General features: G+C 49.9%; 2 protein-coding genes across 2 annotated transcripts; one reads left to right on the forward strand and one right to left on the reverse strand.

Moving 5' to 3' along the window:
* Positions 1-6,512: 6,512 nt before the first annotated feature.
* On the forward strand, positions 6,513-21,203 carry slc26a5 (solute carrier family 26 member 5). The gene is made up of 18 exons (XM_086201345.1): positions 6,513-6,703; positions 8,038-8,315; positions 9,809-9,948; positions 10,490-10,600; positions 14,093-14,274; positions 14,475-14,639; positions 14,727-14,962; positions 15,093-15,240; positions 15,980-16,093; positions 16,163-16,240; positions 16,360-16,455; positions 17,261-17,367; positions 17,465-17,534; positions 17,612-17,704; positions 17,818-17,910; positions 18,099-18,305; positions 18,430-18,484; positions 20,537-21,203. The coding sequence occupies exons 2-18, from the start codon at positions 8,155-8,157 to the stop codon at positions 20,671-20,673; spliced, it is 2,193 nt and encodes a 730-aa protein (XP_086057471.1). The 5' UTR covers positions 6,513-6,703; positions 8,038-8,154; the 3' UTR covers positions 20,674-21,203.
* psmc2 (proteasome 26S subunit, ATPase 2) lies at positions 21,168-25,221 on the reverse strand. The gene is made up of 12 exons (XM_086201346.1): positions 25,061-25,221; positions 24,764-24,801; positions 24,603-24,684; positions 23,844-23,943; positions 23,128-23,259; positions 22,982-23,054; positions 22,785-22,880; positions 22,516-22,680; positions 22,340-22,427; positions 21,855-22,057; positions 21,685-21,781; positions 21,168-21,426 (listed from the first exon to the last, which is right to left on the reverse strand). Exons 1-12 carry the CDS (start codon positions 25,128-25,130, stop codon positions 21,269-21,271), a joined length of 1,302 nt encoding a protein of 433 aa, XP_086057472.1. The 5' UTR covers positions 25,131-25,221; the 3' UTR covers positions 21,168-21,268.
* Positions 25,222-25,911: the final 690 nt, after the last annotated feature.

Here is a 25,911-nt window from a genome sequence, read left to right on the forward strand (position 1 = left end):
CGAAGAGCGTTTGGAAGACATTGTATCGATGGGTAGGACAGGGAGGATGTGGACGAACAGAACAGGCTATTGTTACAAAGTGGAAATCAAGTAGCTTTTCAGGGGAGGAAGTGCTGCCAAAGGTCAGCAGCAGGAGTCTGCTCCACTCTTCAGGAGGTAAAAATAGTCTGTGGGCTGCCGTAATGCTTTCAGGAAAAGTCCAAAATGTATTTATCCAGGTTGTGATAAGACACCCTGGAGCTGTGCTATCAGATTCCTGCAAAGTTAAACACATTACAGGTTAAACGTCATGAGTCACCTGGAAACTCAGCTGAGTTTTTCCCACAAGAGCAGACAGGAGAGCCAACACACACATTTTCCGTGTTTGTGAGAATTATTTTGATGCGGCAAACTGAACTGATTAAGACCTGTGCGTGAGTGTGTGTGTGTGTGTGTGTGTGTGTGTGTGTGTGTGCGTGAGTGTGTGTGTGTGTGTGTGTGTGTGTGTGTGTGTGTGTGTGTGTGTGTGTGAGTGAGTGTGACCTCATCCAGGTGTCTGCTCAGGATTAAGTGGAGGTAATTTCTGTCTCTGCTGTTTGTTGAAGATCAAGTCCAGGTTCATGGGAAATGTGTGTGTGTTTTTGTGTGTGTGTGTGTGGGGGGGGGGTTGGCGGGGCTTTAATGGATTCATAACACATGTTTTTGTGGGGGGGGGGCTTCAATGGCCTCATTACACATGGTTTTGGTGGATGAGTGTATTTGTGTTCACACCTCCTGTCAGCTGCGGTAGCAAAGCCCCTCCAGGCTCAGCCGGCGAGGGGCTGTCGTCAGGTGGTTTCCACCTGCTTTGTTCTGTCAATGTGTCCAGGGATAAACAACTACTAATGATTCATATCTGATTATCCAGTGCAATGACCTCCTGTCACTCGTCCTAAGGTCAGATCTCAGGAGCATAAATAACCTATAAATGAATTCCTTTTGTCCCGGGGGGAGAGCACTGGGCCCCGTGGTGAACGCGCTCTTACTCTCCACTCCAACCCTGACAGGAAAGCCTGATGTCGGTTGTGTGGCTGTTGTACCAGAAACAAAAGTCTGATTGTGTGTAAGGAGGCCTTTCAGCACAGGAATATTTCATCAGTGTCTCTTTAGATTTGTGTGTGTCAGAATTTCCAGGTAAAGGATAAACATCAACAGCGGCAGGTCTCACTTCATAAATGTGTGATCTGGTATCCATGTGAGAACCCATGCTCAGTCACTCGTGGTCATTGGGGTTTATGGTGAGCAGCTCATCATCCTGGACGCCGCTGACGCTGGAAGGATTCATGAGGACCGACTCTGAGCAGCGTGACTGCCTGCTGCAGACGGACGCCGAAGCAGTGAGGCGACGCCGAAGCAGTGAGGCGACGCCGAAGCAGTGAGGCGACGCTGAAACACTTCACGTCCTCGACTCAAGGAGATAGTGTTTCAGCGACTGACCTGTCTTATAATCACATTTCCATTTTATCACATAAATTTATCAATAAATTCATAGAAAAGCAAAGAAAATATACTTGGGTGACACTTTCTGTTCGGGTGCTCATCACAAGCCTTATTTAATCACAAGGCCACGTCAGATGTGAGCGCTGATAAGATTAGAATCATCATCATCACAGCTGTAGTTGGACTACAAACATAAACCAGCCTCAATGGTGCGATGGCTTCACTCTGCTCTTCTGTTGTTTAAGATGAGCACACATTTGTCACGTCAACTACACACTTATTAACAGCTGGCTGCTTTGCTACGAGAGGCTCCAGTAGAACTTGAACCAAGATGGAAACGCTCTCAGGTTCTAACCTCATCAACTCATGCTGACCAGAACTAGAAACGAGCCGAGGGCCACTGAAACAATGACGGCGTCATCGTGTCCGATCCTCCCTGTTCCTGCTGCTCATTGCGTATCAGGGAACGTTCTCTTACTCCACGGTGGAGCGACCGCTTGACAGAAAAGTATCTTGGAAGTGCAGCATGTCCCCGCCTGTCCTGCTGGTGTGGACAGGATGAGGTGGGACAGACGACTGTGCTGCTTCGTTTGATTGAAGTCAAAGGGAAACACAAAGTGTGCAGCGGCGAAGAGCTGGCGAGGAGCGACAACTGTAACGAGCACAGAAATGGCAAGATCCCAAGGTGAAAGCGTTCTATTGCTTCATGGTGCTGTTATCTTTATAAACAGCAGTGTGACAGGAGGGCGAGGAGTTCACACACACACACACACACACACACACAAGATATACAGCTGACACCACATAGATAGATGGTGGAGACATTTAGGGGATCAAAACCCTTGACCTCATATTGGATCAGACTGACACTTGTTGAAGTGTGTGTGTGTGGTTGTGTGCGGTTGTGTGTGTGTGTGCGGTTGTGTGTGTGTGTGTGTGGTTGTGTGTGTGTGTGATTGAGTGTGATACTAATCAGGGTAATAAATTCTGAGGGTTAATGGTGATGGACATGTGAGGTTCTAAAGCAGGGGTGGGCAACCCTGTGCCATGGAGGGCCGTGTGGATGCAGGCTCTCCTCCCAACACTTCAACAGGTGATTCCACTGATTAACACTCCTCTGTGGCTGAAGGAGTGTTAATCAGTGGAATCACCTGTTGAAGTGTTGGGTTGGAAGGAGAGCCTGCATCCACGCGGCCCTCCATGGCACAGGGTTGCCCACCCCTGCTTTAAAAGACCAACAATCACAGACAGACTTGATTTCCTGGAGAAAGTTTTTATATTGCAGTAATAACCGAGTTAATAATTAAAAATGGCTTCATCCCAAATCCTAATTCGACAGATGTACCGGCACACAGGAGGAAGTGTAAACATTGATTCACCTTACGATCAGTCAGGCCCCCTCCAGTCTCTCTGCTCGATAGTCCTTATAGATTCAGTCCTTATAGATCAGTCAGATCGGTGGTGCGGCGTCAGCGCGGGCGTCAGCGCGGCGTCAGCGCCTGTTGCTTGGTGTTTGAAAGTGCGTTTGCCAACACTGACTAATATCCACGGCCCTGCAGCGTTGTGTACAGCGACTGTGGCAATAATGTTTGATAACTGAGTCAACATTCTTTTGCCGTTACTGGAACCAAGTTGACACCAGGACCTTCAGAGGTGTTTCAGCCCAGAACGAAGGCCGACTTGGGTCCAAAGTTTAGAGGAACGTACGGGAGGAATCAATAATAGCAGTGAAGAGCAAACATGAAGGCAAATTCTGTCTCAAACGTGTATGTACGTTGTCATCCCTGTGTGGGAGGAGCCGACGATGATGAGGGTGTGGAAGGAGGTGGAACTCCTCTCAGCTTCCAGGTTTGCTCCGACTCATGATGCTCTGATGGGGTTCAGACCCAAATTAAAAAATAACCTCAGCCAATAAAGAGTTTTTGTAAGATTACAATTACGTCAGATTGAAGTTAGCCTTTGACCTTTTGCATGTAAAATATTTCAATCAAAATGACCTTGACCTTTGACCTTGTGCCTCCAAATATTCACAGTTCATTCTTGAGTCCAAGTGGATCTTTGTGGTAGTTTGAAGAAGCTCCCTCCCCTCCAGAGAGGTGGGGTGTGTGAGGTGACATCACAGCTTTTCGTCAGGCACGTGAACTCAACATGTGCTCACGCCTGTGCATCACGGGCTTCCTGTGTGAGCAGTAGCCAGGCCCCGGCTCCGTGCCAGGTGTTCATCCTGACACGCAAACCTCAAATATTCACAAAGACGAATCAGACACCACCCCTTAATTAGCATACAACCTGAAAGCAGGGCGACAGGAGTCTGGACCCTGCACCAGAACAGGACCGGTAGCGTGTGGCGAACGAGTCCCGAACGTGACAGCGTCAGCGTGTTTGCTCCTTGGCATGTGCACTTCTTCACTTTCTGTCAGAGAATTTGATGATGACGAGACAGATAAGGCCGCCATATCTGGGACCGACATTCGAGGCCAGAGTCTGGGCGCAACCACCTGAGATTAGATTAGTTCAGCTCCTCACAACCACTGTAAACTGGAGAAAAACAGTCAGCCGCTGCGGCCGAAAGTGAAAAAAGGACATCTGCTGAGCGTTTGATGGGCGGCTCAGGCTTTTTGTTGATGCAACACGTGAACAGAGCTGCGTCCTCAGCCGGCCAGAGGGATGGGTGAGTCGGGGCAGCGTGGTCTCACCGCCTGGCCCTCATCACATCAACTGGGGGCATGTGTTTTTCCATTTGAAGTCACAATGGTGTTTTCACAGGGGAAAGAAGCCAGAAACACATCCGACCCCCCCAGTGTGACCGCCGTCTGGGGACTGACCTCCAGGATGGTGGGCACAGATCTGCTCCTCAGGGACAAGATACATCATGCGTGTGACACTCATGCCGCGCTCCTCCTGATAGACACACTGAAGGCTGAGCGCTGTTCGCCAGGACGCTCGCTGTGATGATGCTGACATGAAGTCACTGCATTCTCTCTACGACGACTTTATCCACCTTCATACAAACGCAGCAGTTTGTGTTCCAGGTTTGAACTTCGAGGCCTTGAGATTTCCGATTTCCCCGTAAGCCTTCACACATGCATCTCATAAAAGCAGCGGCGTTGAACATGAACGCCAATGCTCCTCGAGGCTGATTGGACTTCTACTGACAGACAACAAAACCAAAGACCTTTGACAGTTTATTTTACAATGTCAGATTTTATAGACTCTAAAGCTTTTATGTTGTTGTGCAGTGGTGATAAAATGATAAAGAGATAGTCAGGACGGTTGTAACAGGAGTCCTTCAGCTAAAAAGGTGGGTGTGGCTTCAAGAGCAAAGGACTGTTAATGAGCTGTGCACTTCCTTCCTGTCTGAGATGTGGGAGCTGCAGGGCTCAGCACCAGGCTCCTCCTCCACGCTCTGACGTGAGAGCGATGGAAGCATCCAGCTCACTGTTGAAGCTCGTCTTCTACCCGCCGCGCTGAGAGAAGGAGCCATGTGGTAAACCCTCAGCCTTCCACCCACAACCAGCCAGCTGAGGCAGTTCGACCATCGTGGACAGGAAGGAGAGCTTTGATGGGGGGGGGGGGGGGCAGCTTTACTGAAGGACTCCTCAGCTGTCTTGTTTCTAGAATGTTTGTTTATTTTAGCAACTTGAACCAAGAGACCATCAGTGTCATTCATTGAATCAACGTCTCTCAGTAACTCCGCCCCTTTTGTTACAGCACCACACCCCCTACTGTCTGTAAAAGTTCATGATTTAAGGAAAGTGAAAAGCCTGCTGAGTCATCATTCCATGGATGTCTGGTCTGAAGGACGATAAAGATGATAAAAGAAACCAGACACACACACACACACACACACACACACACCGGTCGACTCCACGTGGTTATAATAACTGTTCATAAACACATATGAATATCTCCTGAATAATCTCTGAACAAATGAACAGCTACTTCAAATACTTACAGTCGTTTCAGTTTTAACCTCAAGTATCAGTAGGTGAAACTCATACTGATGTATTTCATATAAAAATACTCTCATTACTTCTGCTTTATACTGCGTGTGAACCTACAGGTAACGTCCATCAACTACAGGTACAACTGGAGCGCTCAGGCTCCAGTCAGGGTTGGGGTGTCACTCCAGGCACCCCGGCAAGTGTTGCAGTTACGTCTGTGTACTTTGTGTACCCTCTGTGTTTAGTCGTGTATCGCCCTCTACAGGACTCAGGTGAGACACCTGCACAGGTACCTGACAGGTCTGAGCAAGGTGAGCCTGGCCAGCCTTCCTCTGTCCCGCGTGGTCGCAGCGAGACTCAGTTCTGAGAGAACAGCAAATACACACGCACACGCACACGCACGCACACACACACTCTCACCGTGGGAGGGCACTGTTGTGCTCACTAAGAGAAGCGTGGACATTGATTCCCTGTTACTGCAGTGCAGGAGCGACACACGGCGGCCAGCAGAGGAAAATACTGCTTACGAAGCTTGTGCTTATTTTCACAAAAAGAGACATTCCTTCGTTCTTTTAAATAAAAACTAAAATCAGCACCAAGGGCTTGGCCTCGAGGCTGCCACCTCCCTCCTCTCCCAGCTTCCTGGTTCAGATGAAGAAAAATAACATTTCCTCACTTCAATGTGAATAAAAAACCCCGTCAGAGCACAAAATGTGTTCAAGACGTTCTCCCCACAGCCTGATAATTGAAAGAAACAGGCCTTCAGGATCTTCCATGGTGGGACGCTCCTTCCTGACGCCGTTATCAACTCATGATCTGAACATGATGTCTCTAAAAATGGTCGTTAACAGCAATTATTTTCTTTATTGAGGTTTAATTCACCAATTATAGCCCAACTTGGGATAATGACGTCAAACAAGTAGCCTAATAACCAGCATTGCCGTTGTAGCTTCAGGTTTAAAAACTGTCCGTTCTCAAAGGTTAAATTAATAAGAGTGCAGACAAAAAGGACTAAAGTACTGAAAGCACATTAAAATGCCTTCAGATGTGGAAGCGCTACGACTGGCAGGAGCGCTCCGAGCGCCCGGACTACAAGGAGGAGGCGCGTGCGTGGTAGGCCGCGCCCACCCTCGCAGCCGGGAAGTCGGAGCGCGGCTCATCTTTACAGCTCAGATCATCTCTGGAGTACCGCCGTCGGCCATCGGTCTCCGTTGTCGCTCCCGGTGTCCTTGCTTCGCTCCGGCTGGGGTCACGGTGACAGTTGCCCTCCGCCTCCCCGCAGCAGCCGCAGGAGCCCGGAGGTGAGGGTTTTGGTCTCCATTAGCATCTTGGTGTTAGCTTGTGGTGTAGCATCAGAGGGGCAGGGGTCTCTCCTCCTGCCTCGGCGAGCGTCGCTCCCGGTTTCTGGTCGGAACGCCTCCCGTCAGCGGGACATCCCAGAACCAGCAACCGGCGATCGAACCCAAGCCGCCCTTTGCGTCCTGTGACCCGGGAGCCGGCGCACTGGGAGGAAAGGGCAAAGCCCCGAGCCCCGTGACTGCTGACAGCGTTTCTGTGTTTCCGAGATGAGGAACCCATGACGTCATCGGCACGTTAAGAAGCTTCTCTCTCAGCGTGTCACAGCCACGTGCGTGTCATAGCGGGTAGACGCAGGTGGAATTGATAAAACCATCAGTGGTCCCATTCCGTCCAGGTCCAGGTTAGGTCCAGGTCCAGGTCCAGGTCCAGGGTTTGCTTAATGATCTGAGGACTTGTGGAACTCTGCGGGGTTTGATGGAGATGCTGCAACCATCCCAGTTACATAAGTGAAGGGACTAAATATTGGTACCAGATCCCAGTACAGGACAAGTTCCAGGCTCCAGGAGGACTGACGAGTCTGGGTTTGATGTTCCATGAGAACCTGGCAGGAGTTCTGATGCTGGCTGATGCTCATGTATGTTAGAATCATGCTGGACTTGGGTCGTGATGCTACAAGTCTTGAAACGCGTGGAGGTGGCAACAGTCTCAGTTCAGGTTAACTGAAGAACGTCCGTGTTGATGGTTTTCAGCGCCGGCGGGCGAGCTGAGGAGCCGAGGAACCCTAACCCAACGGCTTGGCGAGTTTACTGGCGTTCTAATCAGAAAAGTCACTCCCAGAAGTTCCACAGAATAAAATTAAAAAAGACAAACAAACACAACTTTAGCGACGTGTTTACAGCCAGGTTTGTACTGAAGTTTGAGTTTCAGTTATTAGCCCCAAATGATCCAATCAGCTGTTGTGGGCGGGGCTTCCACCACCGTGGTCAGAGCGGTGTTTTAGCTGCAGCCAGTTTGAAAAACAAACTGATGCTGCTCATTGTAGGAATGCTGAAAATCACAAAATGATGCTGAGTAATGGACTTGAGGATGCGTTTGGGGGAGGGTCCAGCGGCGGGGGTGAGTGTTGCGTCGTCCCGCCTCAGCCCTTCGTCACCGACGGGAGCCTGCTGGAACGACCTCATCCAGATTGTGTTGACACAGTGTCACAAAGAGCAAATGTATGTCATAAATTGCATGCAATATTTACTCAAGAGTTGCAGCCCTGCAGCTCCAGGCGTCTCTTATCAGCACAACAAGTACAGACAACAGGCCTGACGTTTATCATCGCTCCCACCAGAGCGGCTCACCAACCGCCACTGCTGTCCAGCGTTGAAGGAGGGAGGACGTCCCGGGCCGAGTAATGACCCAGCAGAGGTGATCCCTCCCGAAGAGAACCCTTAGTCAGGGCTCCGTCATGGAGCTCGAGGAAGCTCCAGCGCGGGCGGACGCAGGAAACCCGCAGCTGATGTACCGAATCGAGCGTCCGGTCTACAACGAGGCCTTCATCAGGTCGCAGCTTCTCCACCGCAGAGGAAACTCCCCCAGCCTGTGGCAGAAGCTGGCGCAGCGGCTCCAGTAAGTCATTGTTGTGGACAGCGAGCACCTCACCAAGTATTTTATCCACTGCAAAGGTTTGAGTGTTCATCACATGTCTGAACTGGTTTGTGTTGAAGAATCCAGCGTCAGTGTTTGAAGAGTGACGGCGTGATGACGCAACGCCGTGACCTCATGACTGATAAGCCTCTATTGAGGAGGGCTCTTTGTTTGGCAGGGAGCAGGTCTGAGCTTCTGTATTGTTAGATTTCCTCCTCCTCACTGTGCAAACACACCAAACGTCTGCAGTACCTTTCCCCTGAATACCCAGGGTACTACAACAGGCTGAGTTCCTGCTGGCGGTGCCTTCGGACGCTGCAGTCGCTCAGGATCTGATGAGCGGAGCTCCACTGGAGAAAACTGCTCTCACATTCATCCACTGGTCCAAGAGTTCATCTCTGTGGGGGCCAACCACAAGGGCTTCACCTCGATAACATTTGGATCCTGGCCTAGTAGTAGTAGTAGTAGTAGTAGTAGTCGTAGGAAGTAAGAAGTAAGAAGTAAGAAGTATTATGTGGATCTGTGAAGCCTTCAGGTCACAAACAGCAGATGCAGAGTGAATGTGGTAATTATTAAAGTAGTTTTACTGCACAGTGTCATCCACACATTATTGTTGTATTAAGAGGTTTTTGTCCATTTTAATACGTGTCCTGAGTTTTATAATCATGACGAGACATTTTGAAGTCATTTTAAATGGCTTATGATTGACAACTTGACGATTATGGTGCGGGGAACGTTTCCAGTTCGTCCTGTCAGCTGGATCAGAGCCACCACCCGTGACACGTTTTCAGGCTCCCGTCACAGGTTTGACGTGTTACAGGATCAGATGGTCGATCATGAAAAACAAGTCTGTTGTCTCTTGACTCAACACCATCAGGTTGTTTGTCCCTGCTTGACAACAGATGATTCTGAGACCATGCGACCCTCCAGTTCACATGTAGAATACTTCGCCTGGCCTGGACTTGATGACAGGTAACAGGCCCAGACTGAGGGCAAAAGTCAGACTAACTAGCCTCAGACTAACTAAACTCAGTCTAACTAGGGGCCAGTAGCAGTGCCATCATGTGTAGCTCAGGTCCCTGGTCTGTGTCCAACCATCTCAAACGGCTCCTGCTCCGCCTCTGCTGCCTGATTGGTCGTCGGTGCGTCTGCGTCCTGCGTGGGGTTCTACTGAACACCACCCAGCCTCAGCGGTGATGCGTGTAGAGTTTAGAATGGTTCACTATTTTCTTCTTATTAGGCCTGACGCTCTTTGTTGTATTCATGAATGCGTTGTGTGCGAATGACCCGCTAGTGAGTGACACACAGGTTCTTGTGGCTTTCAAGGATTTTATCATCGTACCTCTCGTCGATGTGAGGAGGAACTCTGATGTCAGAGGACTTTTCTGCTGCTGCTGTTTGCACTGACAGTCTGAATGAGTGGTTTTCGTACTGACAAACAAATACAGAAATAACCTGCCTGTTTCTTTGCACAGGTGTTCCTCCCAGAAGGCCAAAGCTGCCGTTTTAAGCTTCCTGCCTATCCTAACATGGCTGCCAGCCTATCCAGTCAAGCAGTACCTGTTCCACGATGTGGTCTCAGGTCTCAGCACGGGAGTGGTCCAGCTCCCTCAAGGTCAGTGCACCGCAGGCCCAGCAGCACAGCAGCTGTGAGCTCACTGACTTATCTGGAAGCACAATGACCTTGAGGAGGAAGTGGGTGGAGCCTCATGGTCTGGAGAGTCAATTCTAAATTGTTTCTTGGTCTGAGAGTAAATGACCACAATACCTTTTCCAGATCATAACTTGGTGAACTGGTTTCAAGTTTATTCAGTGCGTTTTGACCCATTGAAGTTTATTAAGTGTAATATTGATGGAAGATGGCGGCCACTGCTGCAGCCCCTCCACCATCGTGTCCAGATCACCTCGAGATGACAGGCGCCGAGCAAAAGGCTTCAAAAAGGGCCCAACAAACCAGTGTTCCGGAGGCTTGGTCCCCCTCCTGTAGACGGTCGTGTTAACTGGTCCTTGAGAGGCCAGCTGTGGACTCCTGGAGGGCTGCTTTGGGCCTCTGCGGCCTTTGTTGTTCTGTCTCTGCTGCTCGGAGGTTGTGATGCAATCACTTGGCTTCTGGGACTGTTGAGTTTATTTACCTCTCCCTCTCCTCTGGCTCTCAGGTCTAGCCTATGCTATGCTGGCTGCTGTGCCCCCAGTTTATGGCCTGTACTCCTCCTTCTACCCAGTCCTGCTCTACACCTTTTTTGGCACGTCCAGACACATATCCGTAGGTGAGAAATAAACTTCAGGATTCCTGTTGAGGCTTGTGATCTATTATGATAAACCTGGTGTGCACCAGAGGATTGTCAGCCCTGAACCCAGACCAGACTCACAGAGTCAAACTGATATCCAGTCTTTTAATCGTGAGAAGGGACCCACCAGACGAGCCAAGACCACACATGTGGTGTCCGTCCTTCAGAGGGACACTTCCAGGGACTCGAGATCTCACAGAAACTCTTGTGATCAAATGTGACCTCAGAAAAAAACAACATGGTGGTTGTTATCTGCTTGTGCTGGTGGGTGCAATGTTTAGCACCGAAAGCAGAAAAAAAGTCATAGAAACAATCCTGTTTGGCCTGTGGTCTGTCATGGATGAGGCTAATGCTACATGCTAACTTTATCTGTCCACAGGTGGGCGTGCAAGTGAAGCTTGTGATCATTTGAAGTGTAACATTGTCCATTTTTAACCATCCTTTGACCTTCCACAGCCCAGGCCTGCTGTGACTGCAGCGAGGGCTTGTCCGACCGTTCCGCCGGTCTGGCCTGGTGGCTGTCACACTGGGAGTGGAACTCCTGCTCTACGTTTCTTTATGTGCAAGGATGAAGGTTGCTGTCATGGTAATGAAGGATTCTTGCCAACTATGCTAGAACTCTGTGTTCTACCAGTCAGAGAACCGTCATACCGCCAGTGTTTGGTTATCGTATCAAGGAACTATGTCAGCACTCCGAGGTTACGCTGGGAAATGAAAGATTACATTTGAGGAGCCAGTGTTTACCGTGTCCATGTCCTCAGCTGACACGAGGAGCTTCAGCCAGTGACACCCCACATGACCCCGACCCCCCCCCCCCCCCCCCCTCAGGAAACCACTCATCCTGCTACTAGCTTTCCTAGAAAAAGCTCCAAGTCATCTCAAATGTCAGCTCTGACCTTTGACCACATGAGGAACCACACCTGCTGAAGCCGTTCAAGCAAATGTCACACGGATGCAAACACACACTGAACTGATTCTGTGATTTCACCGAAGACATGACCCAGACAGGTTGTTGGAGGTCTTCCTGTAAAGAAGCCCAACTCTCAGGACAAATGTGGTGATGTTTACGTTAACTTTTTTTTTTTTTTTTTTTTTAAAGATAGATACTCTTCTCTCCTCTATGTATTCTGGTTCAGCTAGCTCAGGTCCAGGCTAGTTAGCTTAGCACAATGGCTGGTAGTGGGTGGGAAGCGTTGGCATCAGCAAGCTCAGGTCCTGGATGCTGGTTAGCTTAGCCCAATGGCCGGTAGTGGGTGGGAGTGTTAGCATCAGCTAGCTCAGGTCCAGGATGCTTGTTAGCTTAGCCCAATGGCTGGTAGTGGGTGGAAGTGTTAGCATCAGCTAGCTCAGGTCCAGGATGCTCATTAGCTTAGCCCAATGGCTATTAGTGGGTGGAAGTGTTAGCATCAGCTAGCTCAGGTCCAGGATGCTGGTGTGTCCAGCAGGAATCCTCCTCCTCCTCATCATCAGTAGCAGCAGTCGTTCTTCTAGTCCTCAACAAATGTTTGGTTCTGTTGACCCAAGTGGAGCTTTGGAGGTGCTGCGTCAAATCACTGCGCCCAGTCAGGAAAGTCGTTCCGGCTACATGTCTGATTCTCCGATGTTTACTCATTTTAAATGATTTCATAGCAAATGTTATACACAACCCCCATCATATTAATGCAGGCAGAGATGGAGTTATGCGAACACTTCCCAAGTACTACCAGTCGTTGTGCTAAGCTAACTAGCCTGGGTCTCTGCTCCCTGGAGAGGTGGCTCTATCCTCTTGTGGGAGGATGCTGTGGTAAATATGAAATAAGAATAAGCTTATAAGTACTGATGTGTTATAGATGAAGTTGCTCAGCAATATACAGTTCAGAATACAGCAGTAATCTGCACTTTTACTTCATGGCAGATACGCACAGGATTAAGATCAAATTTAGCTCAAGCCTAGAGCTAACTAAACTAAAGGTAACTGAGTTAGAGCCAGCTGTTCTCTATCTAACTGAAAGAGGATCAAGCCTAGAGCTAACTGAACTATAGCTAACTGAACAAGGCTTAAGCCTAGAGCTAACTAATCTATAGCTAATTGAACTATAGCTAACTGAACAAGAGCCAACTGAACATGGCCAAAGCCTAGTGCTAACTGAACTGGGCTAGTGCCTAGAGCTAACTTTGTAGCCCATTCCCTCACGGCTTCTGAAAAGCTTGTGGTGAAGTTTGATTCTGCCAAGACGACCAAAGCAAAACATGTCAGCCACAATAGAAGAAGGCAGCTGGTCGAGAGGTGAAGGCAGTTAAAGGTTTATTTTTGTCTCCTCCATGGACGTGGAGTTGATTAGACGCTGGTGAGGGAGAGCCTGGTGCTAATCTAGTTTTAGCAGCATACTTCTGGATGGTCAGTGAGTTACACACACAGCCTGGTTGCACTCTGCCAAGAATGCTTTGATGGCCTCAAACTGCCAACCATGTCTGTCCCGCAGGGCTCCAGCCCCCCCAGCTAGTGTCCTTCCTAGAACGGCCTCAGTGGTGAAGTCAACTCAGATGTCAGCTGTAACCTTTAAGTCCGTCTGATAAACAGTGTGATAAACCAACGCTGCGCAACCTTTATAAACAAAGCTCTGATCTGGAGTGAACTACAGGAGGACGTTTGCTTCCTTTGCTCAATATTAACTTGATTGGTTGCCATGGAAACCTCCCTTGGCAGTAAAGTTCTAGTTGGGTGTCAGGCTGTTTACCTGCTGAGAGATAGAAAACGGCGTCCACGCTCTCACTGAAAACTCCAGGATTGTTGAACATGGCAACATTTCACTGCTGTGTTCATCACAACATTCAGGCTGGGACTTCAACGAGGTGCCAACACAAAACCGCTTTCCACTTTTAGCAATGAATGTGAAACCAGTAACCTTCTGACAACTGGAGGGCGCCATGCTGCTCCCTCGCTCCTCCTGTCAAAGCTTGGTCATCACCTTAGTTACCACATTTGAAAAGGTGGATGGAAGTACGAGAGCAGGAGAGCCGTTTGTTTTAGTTCTGCTAATTAATTTTTGACGCTCATGTGCTCACCGGACGCTTTCCAGAGGAGCTGATCAGCTTTATGGGAGATGGAAACATCCACACCCAGCATGTTGGGTGTGGAACGGAGGAACTGCTTCATCATGTCACTGCATCTTAACCACCCCCCTTTCTCCTCAGAGGATGCTGATTGGCCCAACCACTTTTGATGTAGTCATGTGATCTCAGGAATTCAGCTGAACTTTCACTCGTCCTCAGCTCCAAACTAAGTTTCTATCAGGCTTCTGACAGTAAATCTCTGAGAATGACTTTGCTTTGAACTCCAAGAGTGAGGTCGCAGTCGGAGCTGGCCTGGTTCTGTGGGGGAGGACCGAGCCGGACCCCCGGGTCCCAGTAATTGTTTAACAGTTTTTACAGTCTCAACGAGGTCACGTTTGCAGACATCTGGAGCAAAGTGTCCGTGTGTGTGATTTGCAGGCACCTTCGCCGTGATAAGTCTGATGATTGGCGGCGTTGCGCTGAGGGAGGCTCCAGACTCCATGTTCCTCATGTCACCCGCCAACGGCTCCAACATGTCTGCCGTGGTGAACGTGGAGGAGCGGGACGCTCGGAGGGTCCAGGTGGCTGTGGTGCTCACCACTCTGGTGGGAATCATCCAGGTATGCCCCCCCCCCCCGTTGGAGGCCTTATTTAATGAGACCGTCTCAGTAACCCGATACTGCGGCCCGGGGTCCTGCAGGCGTGCTCTCGTTCTCACGCTGCAAAGCCGAAGCAGCAGGACTGTAATCTCTGCCTGGCATGTCATGTTTTCATTTGAAACAAAGTTATGTAACTGTCCAGCCCTTCTCCTGTTCTTTAGATTGTTCTGGGCCTTCTGAGGTTTGGCTTTGTGGCGATCTACCTCACTGAGCCCCTGGTGCGAGGCTTCACGACCGCCGCCGCCGTGCATGTCGTCGTCTCCCAGTTAAAGTACCTGCTGGGGGTGAAGACGCAGCGCTTCAGTGGGCCCCTCTCTGCTATTTATGTGAGTCCTCATATTTGGAGTTCGGGCTTCTATGTTGGTTGAAAGAGGACCGACCCTGACTAGACTCTCTGGCCTGTCTCACATCAGAGCATCATGGCGGTATTCAGTGACATCACCAGTACCAACATCGCCACTCTCATCGTGGGCCTGGTGTGTCTCGTCTTTCTGTACGTGGTCAAAGACCTGAACGAGAGATTCAAGAAGAAGCTGCCCATTCCCATTCCTGGAGAGATTATTGTGGTCATCGTGTCTACTGGCGTCTCCTACGGCCTGGCGTTGTCCCACAACTACAGGGTGGACGTGGTCGGGCACATACCAACAGGGTGGGTGTTTCCCTCCTACAGGGGCAGGGGCGGTTCCGTTCTGTAACTGTACTCGTTCTCCTTTGGCCTACATGATGCACAACTGCAAACGTGCCAGAGCTGCTGACCCACCAAGCGTCTGTGTTCTCAGGCTCCTCCCCCCTGCTGTGCCGGAGTTCTCGTTGCTGCCCAGTTTGGTCACTGACTCATTCGCCGTGGCCATTGTGGGGTTCTCCATGGGCATGTCTCTGGCCAAGACCTTCGCCCTCAAGCACAACTACAGTGTGGATGGCAACCAGGTGAGCTCACCTGATTACGTGCAGCTGCTGTCAGGTGATGTCACCTGGGTTCCAGGAGGAGAAGCACATCTCCCTCACCGGGTTCAGAGGTTTACAGGAACCGCGTTACTGTCGAGGTCCATTTCTGTGCCTGAAGTGAACCAGCAGCTCTGCTCATGAGAGTCAGTCAGTCCTCTTAGGGGTCACATGACCAGCTGCAGTTTTGACTGCAGTACCGCAGCACGCGGCAGGCATGTCGACAGTGTTCACCTGCTGCTGTGTGACGTATTGATTGGAGATGGAAAGGTAGGAAATACTGTTAGATGCAATTGAATTGGAGCACTAAAAAGAGGGCGTGGCAAGACAGCCACACGCCGGCGCACAGATGCGTGTATGTGAGCTGAGATGATTGATTGACGGGTGGATATCATGAAGGCAATGATGTCACTTCCAGTGGAATGTATCGTTTGAATCAGGAGTTAAAGGGTTAAAGGCGTTTGAAGATCAGCGGCAGCCGAGCGTCTCTGAGGAACCCGCCTCCTTCAGCACGTTTACCAGCTGCGGTTAACTTGGTGGTGTTGCCTGATGGAAACCAAACATGATTGACAGGACCTCGCATTAACAGGCTGGATGTTGGGACATGTAATGAAGCGACGTCTGCCTCTGTGACGCCGTCAGTGATGTCATCGAGTGCCTCCTGTCCCGCTCACACACCCGTAGTTGTTGTAGTTGTTGAGACCAACCTCAGCTCTGCTTGCAGGAGCTGTTGGCTCTCGGCCTGTGCAACCTCATCAGCTCCTTCTTCCAAACCTTCGCCATCACCTGCTCCATGTCGAGGAGCCTGGTGCAGGAGAGCACCGGCGGAAAGACTCAGGTAACACACACACACACACACACACACCGGTGCTGTGAAACTGCATGAGGTCACGCTGACTGTGTTCAGATTGCAGGGCTGCTGGCGTCTCTGGTGGTGCTGCTGGTGATTGTGGCCATTGGTTTTGTCTTCCAGCCGCTCCCTCAGGTGGGTGGAGCTCATGACCCAGAGAAACACTCCCTGCAGCGTTTGTTATCTTCTCTGTTTAGGGAGCAAACAGTGCCTGACCTCTCTGATACTGTCTTATAATCCTGGCCTCTTTCCAGACGGCGCTGGCCGCCATCATCATGGTCAACCTGCTGGGGATGTTCAAACAGTTCCGAGACATTCCTGTTCTGTGGAGGACCAGCAAGATCGAACTGGTCAGTCTGTCATCAGAACATCCGAACTTTGCGCCTGTGATGGGAAGTTTTGCTGCCTCGCTGAGGCGGAACTGTGGCTCCTCCCCCTCCTCCCCCTCCTCCTGCTTGCAGTTGTTTCACAACGATCCTGAGAATCTATTTTTCATTCGTAACAGCAATAAGCTCTGAGGTTACGGAACATTTCCTGTGGTGCAAGAAAGGTCAGCTGCTTGGACAGGAAGTAGGGAGTTCCAGGAACGTCTCCACCCTGCAGTCCTCTGCTTGTGTGAAGGGATACTTTTTGAAATGAAAATCTTCAGGTTCCCACGTTTGCCTCAAGTCGTGTGGAAAAGAATGAAATGAAGATTTGAGTGTCTTTCCTTTGCTCTCATCTCTCTTGCAGCCGTGCACAAACAGTAACTTCAGGTCAAATGTTTCTGTCAGCACGCCAGACGCTCCCTCATCCTGCAGCGTGCTAATCCTCATTCATCTACCAGTGAAGCTGGTCAATAATCCAACATGGCTGCCATAGGAAGTGATGGATTCACATCCTACATTCCTCAATGACTAGAATACCAAACCTTACAAGACGTGGAGGTTATCTGTAAGACGGTTTAAGATCCCTGATCCAACATGGCTGCCACAGGAATGTGAAATCCTGCAGGATCTCCTGCTGACCCGGTTCCTGTAGTTTTATTGGTCAGCCTGCTGCGTGCGTGCTTCACTGATCAACTCGGTGTCCTGAGGGATTTCTTCACGGACAGCGAGGAGAGCTGACCACAGAGTGCCTATGTTGCAGGTGTAAACGTGTGCTTTCCTCCGTCAGGCCATCTGGCTGGTCGCCTTCGTGGCGTCCGTGCTGCTGGGTCTGGACTACGGTCTCCTCCTCGCTGTCACTTTTGCTTTACTCACCGTTATCTACAGAACACAGAGGTCAGTGATCGCTTCCAGTCATCACTGACGCCACATATGCAAATGTATTTGCCCATTTAGCTTATTAACGGTGTCTTGCTTTCTTTTTGTCTTGCAGCCCTCAAAATGGCGTCCTCGGCAGAATTCCCGGCACGGGACTGTACTGTGACGTGGACGAGTACGAGGAGGTGAGTGTGAGAGAGGAAGAGCTTCAGTGAAACTCAGGAGAACGGTTTCCCACCGTGAGTGTGTGCTTTGTTCCCAGGCGGCTGAATACGAGGGGATTAAGATTTTCCACTCCAACTCCTCAATCTACTTTGCCAACAGCGACCTTTATGTGAGCGCCCTCAAAGAGAAGGTAATCCCAGCTCTGTGTGTGTGTGTGTGTGTGTGTGTGTGTGTGAGCGCGCGCGTGCTCGCTCATGTGATTTCTGCAGGGTAGACAATGATTGTTACTGCACTACGTTCCAGACGGGGGTGAACCCTGCACTCTTACAAGCTGCTCTCAAAGTCCAGAAGAAACGCCAGGAGAAGGTGGCCAGTGGTCAGAAGTGTCATGTGGAGGTGAGTTCACTGTCCTTCTGGGTTCCAGAGTTTCACATGTTGGAGGATTGTGCCGATCCTGCCAGTTTTATGTGGAATTTGTCAGTCTCTGGCACCCCCGGTGGTCGAGACACACCCAGAGACAACGTGATCTGGATCTCACCATCAGAAGTCTTCTCCATCTTCTCCTCCTCTGTCACTGCTCTCAGGACCAGGAGCGAGGTGTCAGGCACGAGGTTCTGTCCTATAACCACGTGGGGGAGGAGCAGACGAACGGCAAGCTGGGGGTCCGACCCAATGAGTTGGACTCAGAGAACAGCTTCTTCATGGAACGTCTGACCCCCGTCCACTCCATCGTCCTGGACTGGACAGCCGCCAGCTTCATCGACTCGGTGGGAGCCAAAGCCATCAAACAGGTTCTTCTTCTCTACTCTATATTAGCGATGTCATCGCCAGGATGACTTCAGGGACAGACAGCTTCCTGGAGGTTTAACAGTCAAACTAGAATGAAGCCGTCTGAGTCACGACTCGTGTGTGCAGGTCATCAAGGAATATGCAGCCGTGGATGTGCGGGTGCTCGTCGCCGGCTGCAGTCGTGAGTCCGTTTCTCTCTTTTTCCTTTAATCACCAGAAGCTTCACCCACAGCCTGAAGCTGTAAGATCAAATGTTGACAGAAATTACAAAAACGTGAATAATGAAAACTGTGTTTTCTAATTCTGGTCACTCATGAACACTTGGAAGAAGGTTGGATGAACTGATGGGGTTAATTCCATTCGAAAAATTCTCCAAAAATTTTGCGGCTTTGTTGGACAAGCAGATGAAATAATTGGAGGAGTGACGTCCCTCCCAGGACAGACGAGCGTCTCCGGGTCGTTCGGCTCAGACTCCTGAACGACCTCAGTGCTGTCTTAGTTGTAATGAGACTAAGAAGAAGAACAGAAGACGGCGTTCGTGCCGCGACTAGAGACACTTCTGGAGTCTGGACCGAGCGCCACTGGAGATGTGCGACCACAGTTCAAGGACTGATGACGTCTGGTGTTTTTCTGTCGTTGATATTTCTCTTCTAATAATGGAGACCGTTTCCACTGAGCAGCAGCAGATGTCCCTCAGTGAATGAACAGGTCTGAATTAGGGGTGTGAATCTCAGCACTGAGGACGATTCGATACACATCTCGATGCACTGCCAGCGATACGATACTTTTAACCATTATAATTTTCTGCCGATACGATGCGATACGATGCAATAATCATTTAGTTCAAATCAATGCGATACGATGCGATGCAATTTGTTGCGATATGATGCGATTCAACATGATGCAAATAAGCAAAGAAAAAAAAAGAAATTAAATGAACTACCCTCTGGCTCAGGCCCTAAAAAAAAATTTAATTCAGTTTGGTACGACAAAAGGATTTGGCTTTATTCCTCATGGGCACTGGCAGTAAATTCAACAAAAGTGCTGTTTGTCTTTTTTACTATGCACCACTTCATGCAAATTCTTTTTGCCATCTCAAAACAGCAACAACTTTCCTCACACTTTCACATCGTCTATGCAATCACAATAGCAGTGGTTCTCTAACTTTTAAATTTCAAAGACCATCATAATTCTGAGTCTACAAATGGAACCAAATGAACCCATGAGTGTCCTTTGGGTTCCGTTTTGTAGTTACACGGATTAGACAGACCTGCAACTGTTAAGGAATCTGAATCAATAAAATCCTAAAGGATTCCAATCCCAAACCTACATCACACAAGTGCTCTGTCCTAGTCGGGTCATGTTACAGTACATTATTGAACAACTAATGCACGGCCTCACATGGTGCAAGTAAACCATTCAATGGCCATGACACCGTCGGCCAAACTGCTAGAGTTGACTTTCTAACTGGCCACTGAGAATCAGTGATTTGAGTGAGTTCTGCAACAATAAGAGAGAAAAACAATTAAACAGTAATTACTGCTGTAAAAAGTACAGTACACAGCAACAACAAAACACTCAATGAGCAACCTGAAGTGACTTTTTCAACAGTGCAATCAATGTTTCTCCAGTGCCCGGCGAGGAACTAGACGGGGAAGCGGGGAGATGGCGGTAGACTTGTCGGTGATGTGGTGCGCTCTTCTTAAGTGGGTCTGCATGTTTGTCGTGCTGCCGTTGTACGGCTTCCTAACGCGGCATTCTTTGCGAATGACGGACGTTTTGTCGCGCTTTCCGTCTTTCTTTGCGAATCCGTAGTGTTTCCAAACATACGATTTAAACGTTGCGGGTGCATTAAATATAGAAGCTTCCTCGCTGCTGTTCGCGCGAACGTCCATGCTGTTTTACTAGTAGTGTACTGTTTGTGCCTCACAGCTTCCGTCCGTATTCAATACAATACGCAAAATAATGATGGTGCATTCATAGCTCCTGGGGAACAGCAGATGGAGTGAAGTTTAACATGAAGAAAACGGCGCTTGCATCGGTTTTTACCGATACCCACCAACGCATCGAGATGAATCTAGATTTCTCCCATCAAGTGCATCACACCCAGTGAATGAGCCGATGCACTCGCATCGCGCACATGCACATCGATTAATATCGATTATTTTCCACACCTTTAGTCTGAATATGTGAGTTTCAAGCCCGCCCGGTCCACTCTGCTCTCAAACTCCAGGAAACCTGCTGACTCAGCTGGACAGGTTAGAGTTCTTCACTGGAGTCATGAGCCCGGAGATGGTCTTCCCCACCGTCCACGACGCCGTGCTGCACTGTCACCACTCCCCGCCCGCGACCAGCTGCAGCCAGCTGTGACCAGACCGGCGACGCCCTGCCTGTGTGCGTGTGTTCACCCGCACTCCTGAGGGATGTGATCGTTGACTTGAACATGCTTAGACAAGCAAGACGCCATAGTTGTAGTCTTTAATCATTCCTCCAGCCTTAGTCCACCTGCACAAAGCCTGAGGGGGTTTTGCCCACTCGCACCAGGCAGGTTCTCCAAATATGCTGGAGTTTTCTAGAGAACTGCTGCTGGTGACCACCTGATCAAGCTGGTCCACAGGGCTGGAACTGAGTCCTTCAGGTTACTGAGAAGTCTTTATGTTTCTGAGATGTGATGATCCATTTAAAGCTGCGAGAATGCCATCACTGGTTACCATAGCAACCAGCTTTAACAATCATAATGCACTTTTATCAAAATATTTTGGCATAAAGTTGTTACCTATTTTTGTAAACTATTTGTGCTGTAAGTTAACACAGGATGCCTTTTAACTTCATGTCGTACTCCAACACTCAAACATGGACCCCAATCTGGAATAAACTTTATTTTTATGTGAACACGTGACAACAAAAAGACTCATTTTCTGACTCAATCCCAGCCTCCCAACGTCAACCTCTCGCTCCTGCACACTCAGTTGTAGGTCATGTATCTGGGGGTGGCGCTGAACTTGGCATAGGACTTGATGACCTTGTTGACGGCCTCCAGGAAGTCCTTCTCTGTGGCGATCTTCCTGCGAGCTCGGATGGCGAACATGCCCGCCTCTGTGCAAACGCTGCGGATCTCAGCACCTGGTGGGAAACAAGGCGACCAACTGTTCAGAGGAGTGGCAGCGTCATGAGCTGCTGATTCAGGTACATTTGACTGCAAAATCCCAGTACTGGGGGACATGGGTTTCTGTTTGAAGAGCTGCTGGTTCACAGCCACAGCAGCTCACTGACACTAGTCAACAATCTCCATGGCACTCTGGCAGTCTAACTGTCTTTGAGGACACGCGTGACTCGGTGTCTTCGATAAGCAGTGGGAGTGGCTGGGCTGCGGAGTCTCACCGGTGCTGTTGGGACACAGACGAGCCAGCAGCTCAAAGCGAATGTCTCTCTCCACGCTCATCGATCGAGCGTGGATCTTGAAGATGTGTGTGCGACCCTGAAACACAAAACACACATGAGAACATCTTGTTTGAGTCACATGACTGCGGCTCTACCAGGGACTCGCTCACCTCCAGGTCTGGCAGGCTGAATTCGATCTTCCTGTCCAGTCGTCCGGGTCTCATCAGCGCCGGGTCCAGTGTGTCTGGTCTGTTGGTGGCCATCAGAACCTTGATGTTGCCACGAGGGTCGAAGCCGTCCAGCTGGTTGATGAGCTCCAGCATGGTCCTCTGGACCTCGTTGTCCCCGCCGGCGCCATCATCAAAACGAGCACCTGGAGGGAGGAAACGTGGGGAGAAGTCTCTGGGTTACTGATGGAAACAGAACAACTGTGTAAAGATCTCATGAAACACTAATTAGCTTGCAGGAATGAAGCAGCTGGAATTTCACTGGAATACAACAGAAGAAGGTGAGATAAGAATCAAGAATCTCTCTGGTCGCCCTCGGTCAGTGAGTGCAGGCCTCCCCCAGGACCACAGGTGCTGATAGGATACAAGGATTTGGAGCTGAAAACTGCAACCCTTCATCGCTTCAATAAATGACAGTCAAACTTTACCTCCGATGGCATCGATCTCATCAAAGAAGATGAGGCAGGCCTTCTTGGTGCGGGCCATCTCAAACAGCTCACGCACCATTCGGGCTCCCTGGAGACACAGGACGAGACAGTCAGCGTCAGCCTGAACACACTCGAACAGAGGCTTAGCTCACGCGCTCACAATCCTGCACACTCACCTCTCCCACGTACTTCTGCACCAGTTCAGAGCCGATGACCCGGATGAAGCAGGCGTCCGTCCGGTTGGCCACCGCGCGAGCACACAGGGTCTTTCCTGTGCCAGGTGGCCCGAACAGCAGCACCCCTTTAGGAGGCTCGATGCCCAGGTTGACAAACCTCTCAGGCTGGAGAGAGAAAACAGACAACCAATAAACTCTTGGTATGAGAAGAGTGGGAGGAGTGCAGTGCTGGCAGTCTGGGGGGGTGCTGTTGTGACCGGAACACTCACATGGAGGAGGGGGGTCTCCACCACCTCTCTCAGCTTCTCTATCTGCTCCTTGCACCCTCCTACGTCACTGTAGGTCACATCAGGCTTCTCCTCCACCTGCAACATGACAGCAGGGCTTAAACAGCTGACATGGTGGCAGTCAGAATTTCAAAATTTCGACTCCAGGATTCGCTCCTGAACCCCTCGTGTGGGCGCACCTGCATCATGGTGACAGTTGGATCAATTTTGGGAGGCAGAGGAATGTGGATCTGATACTTGTTTCTGTCCACACTGAGGGAACAGAAGGACGTTTAGAGTTTTGACGCTTGTTAAGAAGCTGGTGGATGCAGAATAACTGACTCACCCGACTCTCATGCCCTCCTCAATGTCAGTGGGAGCCACTTGGTCACTCAGATCCACCACAAACTTGGCGAACTGCTTGACATTGATGATGTATTTGGGGTCCTCGGAGTCTGCGTTGATGATCTTGGTGCATCTGGAGAAGAGTAACCAATAAACTGAGGCCATGAGCGAGTGCCAGGCTGGTGGCTGAAGGTCCTGAGAACACTGGTGACTACTACATGATGCTCCACAGCCACGCACTCATCTGACACACCAATGCAAATATTCAGGGAATTTGAGGAGAATTTCCCCCAAAATGTTTGGCTATGTCAGTAGGAAGGAGAGCCTCCGATAGATCAGCAATGTTCAGCTGATTACCACTCAACCAGTGACTCAAACACAGTGGAACATCCATGGTGTCCAGCAGAGAGCGCTCAACGCCTCCATCTTGTTCTATTTGAGTTTATTCTGGTCTTCATTTAAATCATCATGTATGACAATGTCAATTTCTTTTTACGAAGCAGTTCTCTGTTTAAGAAATTCACCTTTGACCTTTACACTGTCACACTCTCGGCCCGTCTCCCTAAACTGAGGCCCAGGGAACAGAGGGTCATTTTCAGTCCAGCACTAAAATTCACGACATCGCTTGTGCACAGCGGTTTTTTCCTGCTCCTTCATTTGTTCTGAGCTCAAAACTCCCACATGGGTCGGGCCTCAGTAGGAGGTGCTTTGCATTACCTTGCGACCTGCAGTGGCTGTTCACTCTGCAGAGTCTGTTTGTCAGCGGCCAGATCCCAGAGAGCCGGCGGGGCCAGGCCTGTGTCCGACTCCTTGATTCCTAGGTGGCAGGCAGCAGACGTGAACTCACAAACACAAGGCTGAATGTCATCACTGCGTTTGACTTGTACAAATACTGTCCACCAGCAACGGAAGTTAGCAACAGTCTCAGGTACAGCGTCGACATTCTCAGTCTTCAAAGAATTTACACAGCGATCCGAACACCAGAATGAGTGTAGGAAGGCACCGTAAACCAAGCAGCAGCTGGACTCGGACCAGCCGGCCGGTTCCTCAAGGTGATGGAGGTGTTGGAGTTTACAGGAAAAGTGCTTTTTGGGGATATGAGGTGAATCTATCAGGAGATAAGAGATGACCATATTTGTGTGTACATATTTCCTTTCACGAGCAACGATGTGGAACCATGCTTCACAGCAGCTCCCTTGTCCTCGGAGCCCACTGCTCTCAGGAGGAGGCTTTTGATGCTGAGTGGCTTTTATTAGCAGAATCAAAACTAGAATGGGAGCCTAGAAGCGCCCCTCATTCTCAAGGATGAATATTCAGTTGCACCCTGACAGAAACGTCCTACCAAGCACTGTCAGCAGGACACCATTAAGACAGAACGAGGCAAGAATAAACTGTCTTCTACAATACGATCACGAGGTCGTTCGGTCTACTCGTGACATCATCGTGACGTGCTCCCAGCCTTAGTCGCCCACCGACCTGTTAGCTCGTTGATCTTCTTCAGCAGCTGCTGGATGTCGTCCTCCACCTGCTTGATCTGTCGGGAGTAGGTGCTCTGACCCTGATGACACAATGACGCAAACACACTTAACTCACGCAGGTGGTCCAAGGGTTCGACGCGTGATGAAAAGCGTACTCACGTATGTCTTCAGCAGGGCGATGTCGCCTTCATCCAGAGCTGCGGTGAGGATGACAACACGTAGATGAGTGAGCGGAGTCGCTGGGCCGAGCTGTGCAACTTGTTTCATCAGCGTTTGCGTCTGAGAGGGTTGTATCGCTAGCTACCGAATTTGCTGGCTTTCTAGTGCGATATCACGTTGATTAGCAAACAATCTATCAAGTTGCTTTCACAAGCTAAGCTAACGTTAGCTCGACAGCTAATAACTGACGTTCCAGGACAGCGTATAGCGTGACTGTTTCGAACTTGTAGCACATACCTCTTATAGGCGAATCATCCTTATCCTCTTCTTTTGTCTTCCGTTGGTCTTCTCCTAAATAGTCCGGCATATTTGTTATGTAGGAAGGCTTCACGCGGGGACACAAAGCTGCTCCGGCAGCGGCGCAGCACAATTACACAGCAGCTTTGCGTTTCTTCTTCTGGGTTCCCTTCCGGCAGACTCGGGGCGGCCGCGTTGCTGCTGCCCCCTGCTGGTGACTCGCAGCTGGACAGCCGCTTCTCGTGTTTCCTGCCATTCCGTTTCGAGGTGACTCAGTAAATAATTGGTGACTCCAGAAATTTACGAAATTACAGTGAATATAACTCCGTCCGATTCTGTGACCAGTGTTATAGTGAAGAGGTCCGTTCGGCCTCCCGATGATGGTTCATCTATGAAGGCCAGTTTTGTCCATTCCATGACCTAACCGTCCTCCCTAGATTAGCCGTTTAAGGTGAGGCCAGAGTCAGATCACCCTACACTGCCCCCTGACCATTTAGGTCCAGCCTGAAGGGATAGTTGATATGTTTGGAGCCTAATGACCAGGTTGGTTCTGAGTTCTTCATCACAACAATACACACTTCATTACAACAGCACTGAAAATGTAGCAATAGTGAGTTCAAGCACGCCAGGGCCAGAAACAGAAAATTCCCCCGCAGCACACACAGGGAGCCTCCAGCACACCGGGGCTGGATCTCCACCAACCACCACCCTGGTGAACAGCAGCGCTGCACTGCACCTCCATATCACACTGACTTCAACTGAGCTTTGGCAGCTGATTGATTGATAGAGCAGTGCGTTGTCCAATCCAACCACGAGGCCTTGTCACTCTGTATGTTGGCGAGGCATTAAAA

Source organism: Aulostomus chinensis, chromosome 4 (assembly GCF_037954235.1).
Source record: "Aulostomus chinensis isolate RoL2024-O1b breed Wild chromosome 4, RoL_Achi_v1.0, whole genome shotgun sequence".
Lineage (NCBI taxonomy): Eukaryota > Metazoa > Chordata > Actinopteri > Syngnathiformes > Aulostomidae > Aulostomus > Aulostomus chinensis.